The sequence below is a fragment of the Dermacentor silvarum genome, chromosome 1 (assembly GCF_013339745.2).
Source record: "Dermacentor silvarum isolate Dsil-2018 chromosome 1, BIME_Dsil_1.4, whole genome shotgun sequence".
In the NCBI taxonomy this organism is placed as follows: domain Eukaryota; kingdom Metazoa; phylum Arthropoda; class Arachnida; order Ixodida; family Ixodidae; genus Dermacentor; species Dermacentor silvarum.
In genome coordinates, this window is record NC_051154.1 from 164,651,016 (window position 1) to 164,660,003 (window position 8,988).

The following is an 8,988-nucleotide window of genomic DNA, read 5'->3' on the forward strand; positions in this document are numbered from 1 at the left end:
AAACGGCAGTTTTTCCGGAAAAAAACGTATATAAGTCGCACCGGTGTATGACGCACCTGTTCGTTCGGTAAGTGATTTTAAAAAAAATTAGTCGCATTTCATTCCATGAATATTTCCACTCCAGGCGATTTCTGCCGTCGTGGTTGCCGCGATGTTCCGCATAAAGTCCAAGGGCGATAACATCGTCCCCGCACGCGCCGTATGCTGTATGTGTGAGTGGAAATGTCCGACGGTGAGCCGAATCGCGCACGAAGCAAGAAAGCAGGAAGGCAGCGCGGGAGGGTGGGGGCGGCTTGTACTCTGGTAGCAAATGCGTAGTTTGCGCAGTGGTATGTGCCGCATCTTGACAGCGATCTGCAGATGTGACGACTTCGGGGTCAGTTGACTCGCGGTCGGCCTGCCACCGCTTGCGTTGCTGCTCCGTCGTTCTCGCACGGCGCTCGGGAACCCAATCACGAGAACGTACCCGGCTCCTTGATAGCAGGCACAGAACCCGTAGCAATTAAGTCAACCAGCGCGCTTCACGTGGCCATAATATCGAATCCCATTTTGACGGCAGTTTTTCCGGAAAAAAACAACCTACATAAGTCTAAGATGCACCGACGAAAAATTCTGAAAAAAAAAGGGCGTCTTGTACACCGAAAGTACGGTATTAGGCAGTCTATTGTCGCCTGACCACGGGAGTACAAAACAAGGTGCGAATGCCCGGTGTCGCAAATTAGCGGCATAGAGGAAATCCAGATATTGCACAGCTAAAACCACATTCTGGGGGGTTTATACAGGTAAGAATAAATGTTGAGGTGTGCGAGAACAAGAACCAATTTTATTTTACGACAAGTCTCGTCTCATATCAGTAAACAAAGAAAAATATGTGAAATAGCTCGTGCTCGACTACAGCAGAGTTGTCTTGGTGCGCGCTTGCTTCTCATTCAGATTGACCAGAAGTGGAGATTGAAAATATTCAACGAAGGCACTGTCTATGGAGAACAGACCAAAACCAGCCCATAATTTCTGTACGTTAATGCACAAGACCATGATTCCGAATGAGCCATGCTATGCCTGATCTTCAGGATCACTTACTCAGTTGCGCTTACTCAGAGCCCAGTCTGAGTTTGAGCTAGCCCGAGGCAAACATATTTTTTTGTGAGCAAGTCTGAGTGACATCCGTTTGTTTTGCCTACTAGTGGCCGTAGCCTGAATAAACATTGTGATAGTCATGTCAGTCATTTGTGTAGAGCAAGTGTAACTGCGGTCATTAAGTTGACACTTGTTGATTGGTACTATATACAGCTTTTGCAGATGTCTTCACCAATGATTAAACCAGCAGTTCATAAATGCTATGCCAACCCACCTGCTCAGGTGCAGTTTTCACAAGTTAATCAGAAAATATGTGGGCAACACTTAAATGTGTTCATTACTCGGCATTATAAATAAAATCAGATAAAGTACACTTCGATTTTTCATCTGGTAATTTTACAAGTATTGTCACACGAGCCTTGGTTCCTGTTCCTAATGGTGCTTGCATCTGTTGATTTTGTTTTGCTTCAGAACACCAAGACTGCCCAAGCTGCCATGTGAAGAGATGCCACCAGCTTCAGCTGAAGACTATTGAATACTGTTTTGCGCTGGCCAATCCAACTCATGCACTTTGTGATGTTAGCCTGTTAAGCAGCACATTGAGGTTGCACATTTTGCCTGTTTCTGCTCTTGTTTTCAGGTGCACATGCTTTGAGAGATAGGTCACCTTTTCTTTTTTATTATTTTATAACTATTTTTCTTTCTCTTTCTTGGAAGCTTGTGTTCTGGCATTTGAAAGCTTAGTAAGTTACTTATGTGGTAGTATCTTTCACCGTCTGTGAGAGGCTTTTGCAAGAGCTTACAAGGCTGGACTTTTTTTATGGTAGTCTGCAAATAGTAATTGTAAGTTTTTTGTTGACTTGCATTTAAAGGCGTAGCTATCTCGGCTGGATTGCTTCAGCTTAACTTAAACGAATGGCTGCATGTTATTGGTTTAAGTCTCATGTGACATTGTCTTTAAAAAAAAAAAAGTTGTACAGCTTCAGTGTAACGATGTTCATTATTTACAAGAAACAGTCTTTTCTGTTTATTATTTGTTTTTGACTTATATTTATAGTCATTGCTGAGTTGCAATAGTTCTGCTTGCAAACCCTTGCATTATCTCAGTAGAACTTGTTGAAGCCCTGTTTTTTAACTTAGCTATTCGCAGCTAAAGGTAGCTGCCAGTAACGGTAGCAGCCATAATCTAAATGCATGCTTGAAAACGAAGTACATACATGATCAATATCATGAGCTGGAAGGCAACCTGCATCGGCATGCATCATGGTCTTATTCCTTTATTGCTAAAAAAACCTGTGGCTTATCCTGCCTAGTCGTATGTGCTTTGATGTTTGTTTTGATTTAAAGATGTCATCTTGTGTTCTTTTTGTAGGGAATCGTTTTAGCCATAAGCATATGCAAGTTGAAGTTTGCGTTATCTGCATGCTACAGCTTGAATTGTATATAATATAGCATGTTGCCAGGTACACGTTACACGTGTTCCTGCTAGCAGGCAGTTTGTGTAATATTAATACTGTACACCGCTGCCCTCTGCAAAAAAATGAAAGGATTCTGTATCTTTCGCTTCATTTTGCTTAAGTAACCTACCTAGCTTTCGTCGCACTTTTGTACCGTGTAGCAGAAGCTTGTGCAGTTCATTCTTCATGTGTATTGTATAGATGTGTTCAAGGACTGTGATTCAGGCAAATTTAATGAAGTAGCTGATGTATCACCGAGGGGGTCAATATTTTTAGTCATATTTTGTCGTTGAGAAAACCATTAAAATAAGATTAAAAGCAGAGGTACTGTTTCCTAAAAGCTATTAAAAATGAGATAGTTCACCAGTCAACATGCTTCCAAGTTCCTGATGTGACCAAATAAAGCTTTTCCTACTTGTTAGTTCTTGGAGGAATAAATTGTTTTTAAGTCCATTGTATTACGTGCCGTTTGGAAGCTCCCACACACTGAGAGGCAGCTTCACAAGAAGTCTGCACCTGAAATAAAAAAAATTCCTTTAACGACTGGCCCACTCATCTTTATGTATCTCAAGGTGTGTTTATAACGTCATAACGTATAACGTATAACGTATTTTATAACGTCTGCATTGAGAGCATTTGTGTTGACCACATGCTATGTGCCGCTTGAAAGCACACACATTTGGAGGATGTGTGAAGGAATTGCCCATGAAATCTTCATAGCAAAAAAAAAAAAAAAGGTTGTAATGGACTGCCCAACTTATCTGTGCTTTATGTTTAGAACAATGCTTTTAAGAGTATTTCAGTGTATATAAAACTTCCCCTCCTGACCCCCCTTTTTTCTTTCTTTTGTGATAAACGTTTTATGTTGTGTTCAGTTTCTATTCTTACTCTGCTAAGAATGTTATGTCAAGTTTTAATGTCATTAAAAGGTGACCTTTCATTCTGTATGAAAGGTGTGTGTGTGTTGCATTGTCATGCATGCTAACTGCGCCATATGCATTTGCGCTGTGGTTGATGTGAAGTGTTTGCTCTGCCAAATGTAAAGGATGGAAAGCGTCCTGTTCATCTCCTGCCAGTGGATTATTCCAAGGACATGCAAACAGACTGGTAACGAGTCTCTAGAATCATTTCAACCTGTGTTAACTAGCTCTTCAATGTTCTTTCAGCTGAATCGTTCTTTAAAAAAGTACTTTAAAAAACTGTTAACATGCTTGCGTGATTCCAGTGATGCACATTGTAGGACATGGTAGCTTCAGTGGAACAACAAATACGCAATCTTCTTTACGCATTCTTCTGTGTAGCACTGAAGCTATTATGCCCTACAATAGTTCCAGTGGCTAGTTACCGCCAAAATCAACCAGCTGGTATCTAAGATGGTAGATTTGGTTGTAGAATGTGCCAAGCTGCAGAAACATTGCATTCTGAATCTTTTCAGATGCACATTTGGGATTGAGGGTAGAACAGACATTACAAATATTGCATACCTTGTAGCATGTTGCACCAGTCTCGCTACAGGCCTGAAATTCATTAAAGCTGTAGTGAAAGAGGAAGACGGTGACTCTTACATCCTTGGCATGCCAAACTGCTGCAACAGCTTTGCGTTAGCAGTTCATGTACAGCTTTGGACATGTTTTGCCTGCTCAATTTTATGGATGCCATCCATTGTTGTAGCAACATGTTGGTGTATTTCATGCAAAATCTTCTGCCACCCACTTTTCACGAGTAGTCAGTTCGCTGTATGTACACAATTCACAGCTCCTTGAATCCAGCCTAATTAAGCCAACTTACTACAGCATCTACAAAATTTATAAGCTAACATGTTTTCAATTATATCCAAGTGCTATGTAAAACTGATCTGACATAACAACTTGGCTTGCCACAAACCTTTCTTGGCACCCTATATTGCTACATTGAAATCACTTCTGTGATGCCATATGCTTGAGCCACAGTGAACTGCACACATCTCGTGTTGCATATTCTGCATCATTTATTTAGTGCCAGGTCAAGTAAAGGAAGAGGCCCTGTCTGTGGTCGCTGGGAAATGTCCCCACAAGAAATAAACCTTATAGCTTTGTAACTTGCAGTTAGTGTGGCACTACAATGCTTTTCTTGCCTTTTTAGTTGAATTTTCACAGCTGTGCGTAAATGTAGCCAACGCTAGCAGTTGTTTCATAGCACACTTGCGGGTCCAAATGATCAGCCCTGCCATGAAACCTTTATGCAGCGACTTTATGCTATGCTTAAATAAAGGTTCCATTCATGTGATCCGAAATTTGATTAGTACATGCCTGTGCTGTGCTGCATTGTGTAATCCTTAACAATTGCGTTCCAACTTGGTTTTGACTGAAGTCTGCACAGAGACCTGGAGTGTATTACATTGCATGCGCATATAAATGTTCACACTTACATGAAGGCTTTGGTTGCTTTGAAAGCTTGCAAAAACTGAGGCACTGCATCTGTGTGGCGGATGCTGATATGACAGTGATAGTCTAAGATGTGGGCTGCGCTTTATAGGTGTTCTGAATTGTGTACCTGGAAATGAGATTGTCATGTGCTGAGCTGGGGTGAATGGTTGCAGCAAAGCCACTGGCAACTGTAGTTTCACCTCTAGGTCTTTCTTTTTGTGTGCACTCTTTTATTAGCAGCTGGGTGGTAGGGTTTACCATCACTGGAGGTTACAAATAGTAGCTAAACAGTCTGCAGTCTGTGCCACAGAAGAGGAAAGTTTCATGATATGATGCACGTAAAGCTATCAATACCACATTCATCCTGTTTCCTCCCAGCATTCAATAGCTCTTGGTAACTTATGTAAGATAAATTGATAGCCAGTTTTTTTTTTTTTTTTTTTCTTTGAGCAAGCAAATCGCCAGGTGTGTCAGTCACTCAAAGTTTAGTAATGCAGAAATGGGTAAGCATTTGTTGTGCATGAACCGAGCAGCTCCATTAGTGCTGAAATTTTCGAAGCATTTGCAGATTGAAGCTTGCAGGCCATTATTTTACTTTCATGGTGTGCTGGTACTTCAGTGTTTCATGGGGTATGCTTCGTGTCTAAAAAGCTATTCTACCATGTGGAGCCGAACTTGAAAAGGCCACGTGTTCTGCTCATCAAAGCATCCACACAAAATGTTAAATGTCTTGGAACTTGTTTAGGTGCCTAAAACATTGAATACAGGCCCCCAAAAACATTTCCTGATGCACTTTACAGTAGTAGAAACTCCAGCATTCAGTGTAGTATGGACTTAGTTCTTGTTTGTTCAAAGCTACAACAAAAATATGTGAAAGTCCAGTCAACTGTCAACTACCCAGCTGTACAAGCAGGTTCATCAAATTTCTTTTCCAGTTTCTAAAATAGCATACCATGGGTATGTTCGGACAATAAGAAAGATTCCTGTGCAAGTTGGTTTAAAAGAAAAACCAGTGAGGTTACGTTCTGAAACTTGTGTGAGCGACATGCCTGTTGTGCACGTTTACAACTGTAGTTACATAGAAAATTAGGCTGAGCAAACTTGTTCAGTATGTGAAAACATTTGTAGGGGAGAATTCTATGCTATTGCTAGAACCCAATTAACAAAGCGCGATTTGTTCTAAGAAGCACACCTGAGGGGATCTTTGAGTGGTACAAGATTCTGTTTACCACTGCCATTGCTACTTAAGCTATACAGACTAGTACATCGCAAAATGTACACTATGTATGTGATTAATGCAGACTGATGCTATGAACAAACACCAAGGATTTAAGTGGACAGGCTTAACAGCTCAAAATTTCGATTAGGCTCAATAGTGAATGGAGTAGCAGTAAGCACCATGTGCAAGCCTGGTGCGCTATTATCGGTTGTTCACTTTCAGGGAAACTTTTGGGGGGATTTGACAAGCATCGAAAGCATCAGCGTCTGTGGGTGACAGCATTCCTGGCACAGTGCTGAGGCAGTATGTGTGGCACTGTCGGGAATGCTGTAGCCCGTAGATGCCAATGCATCCAGCGCTAGTCATGAGAAATCTTGTGAATATATCCACAATACTAAATGACTGAGAATACTGCCCCTGTTTTGCACACTGGTGTACCCATGTATAGTGAGCAGTCAGTGCTAGATCTGACTTCATCCAAGATGGGCTACTGTTTAGCTTATACCTACAAGGGTGCCCTATAACCCATCAGGTGCTGTGTGCACAATTGTGTATGCAAAGGTAGTGCATCAAAATTAAAAGTGCCAATTAAAATTATAACATCTAAAATATATCACAAACACCTTAGACCTGTGCTGCAGGTTTTAATAAGTGGAAAGTGTTTCAGTAAAATGAGTTGGAAGGTAGACTGCTGGATGTTTGCCCTAGCATGTCTGTCTTCATGTCACGAGTTCACTTCTTTCATTGTTTTCGCAATGTTTTACATCAGGCATATTTTCAAGCATCTGGACAGGTGTTGTCCATGTATACTAGACTTGAAATAGCTGAGATTCTAATATTTAACGTTCCTATGAAGATTTCTCACTTGGAGTCTACATTCCGTAAACTCAACAAAGCTCACTGAAGAATTGAAAATTCCTTTGTTCTGCAGCTGTATGGTTTTCACAGTTCTGAAGGTACAAGAAATGTGATAGAACTAAATTTTCAATGGACAAAATTAATTGGTGCGTGAACGTGTTAATCTGATTGAAAAAAAAAGGCACATTCCCTCCTGCGTGGCTTTTCGAACTCTGAGAAGCGACTTTGTAACATGTCAAAGTAGTGGCAGCCCTGTGGCAACAAAGAAGCATGCCAAATCGCATGGTTTCAGCTGCCACTGATGAGGCATTGAATGCACTGGACTATTGTGAAGCGGAAGGTAGTGTTCCTTGCCAGAAGTATTATGCTGTGTGTTCGTGTGCATTCAGCCTGCATTTTTCACTTGTAACTGTCTGGCAGCACTTATAACTGTCTGCCATAAGTGTACTCTGCTTTTGAAGCAGAAAAACGTCCATCCTTCTGGAAAGAAGTGGTAGAAGATAGTCTCAATACCATTGGTAAACTTGACTGTCCTGTCTCCTGTCGCCTTTATTGGTAAAATGAGGAAAAAAAAAAGCTATTTTTATGCTGTTCCAGTCTGTCAGATGTGCCCTTTTCTTTGTATGGCTTGGTTTTTGCATGTTTGCAGCCAGCCTATTACGGTGCAAACACTGGTAACGTCCATGTATTGGCTTATGCATATAGTAGGTATTTTATGTGCATTGTAACAATAATCTTTAGTCTAGTGCTCTGTGTATTGACCTCTTGGCTTTTATTTTGTCAGCTGGTGCTGTATGTCTTGTGAGAAATAAAAATATTTACAAAGACTGTCAAAAGCATGTATGTCACACTCAGTCCAGTTGCAGCAAACATATGTTAAAGGACACTAAAGAGGTTGATTGCTGTAACAGAAGACCGAAGTTATTTTTTTGTGTGTGCTAATTCATCAGTGTGATGCCATTGATTTAAATTTATTTTCTGGTATTTTGGCTGTTATGGTACAGTAAAAGTTTTCTAAACTTTCGTTTTTGGCTGTTTTAGAATTCAATATAGTGCATCTCTACCAATAAAAAATTAAGTAGGCCCGAGCGGACGCCATCAAATTCTATAATGTCAAAGTGAGCTGGTGTGGAAACGTCAAGGTAGTGTTGCCAGCCCATCTTTTGTGTGTGTGTATGTGTGTGTGTGTGTGCGCATCTTTTCTGGCTTACCAAGCCTTCTTTCACAGTAAGAGGATTTTTTTTTTTTTTTAAGTTTAGAAGCGTTATTTATCAATACAGCTGAACTTATTTTTCTCTTTAGTATCTCTTGAATGCCATAGTCCATACCAAACACTGTCCCACCATGTCTTATCCACAGCAAGTATTCATGTTGTCAAAAAATAAGGAACCTCAACCAGTATCGGACCAGGGATCATCCCCTGTTAAAATTGGCTGTCTGGCCTTAGTGCACCAGGTTAAAATTTTTTTTCTTTCTGTAGGGTGTATTCATTACAAGAAGAGTGAAATATGCATCACGTGTGTACTTGGCAGCTGGCAGCCAAGACAGCCATAGTTACACCGTGACATTGTTGAAGTGAAAGCTAAAAGCAGCGATGGTTTATGCAGAACTCGTGGTTCGTGCCATATTGCGTAACAGTATTCAGCCAAATGTTCTATGTAAATGTCGCCATCACACACCATAGCACAAGAGCCTTCCTTCACCTTAACCACCAAGGTCATAGACAAATGAAATTTCAGTAAAATGAAGTTTCACAGATGCCTGCAGAATATGTTGTCACTTTATATGCATTGATTGATTGGTTAATGGATTTGAATGATGCAAGGGCTAGTTCTGGCCAAAGAGTGTCAAACTTATTATGCATAAATGAATTGCCACATATGTACTAAGTTCAACCACCACGTATCATCACTACTGCATAACAGCTGATCACTGTCTGTAAATGTAGCTGCTTAAGTTGTGCAAATCTCCC

General features: G+C 40.7%; 1 protein-coding gene across 1 annotated transcript in view; it reads left to right on the forward strand.

Moving 5' to 3' along the window:
• Nucleotides 1-7,852, forward strand: part of LOC119436353 (flotillin-1-like) — an 80,531-nt gene extending 72,679 nt beyond the window's left edge. The window contains exon 11 of the mRNA XM_037703171.2: nucleotides 1,549-7,852. Coding sequence (XP_037559099.1) covers nucleotides 1,549-1,578 — 30 coding nt within the window. The 3' untranslated portion in view covers nucleotides 1,579-7,852. The remainder of the gene's footprint in view (nucleotides 1-1,548) is intronic.
• The last annotated feature ends 1,136 nt before the right edge of the window (nucleotides 7,853-8,988 follow it).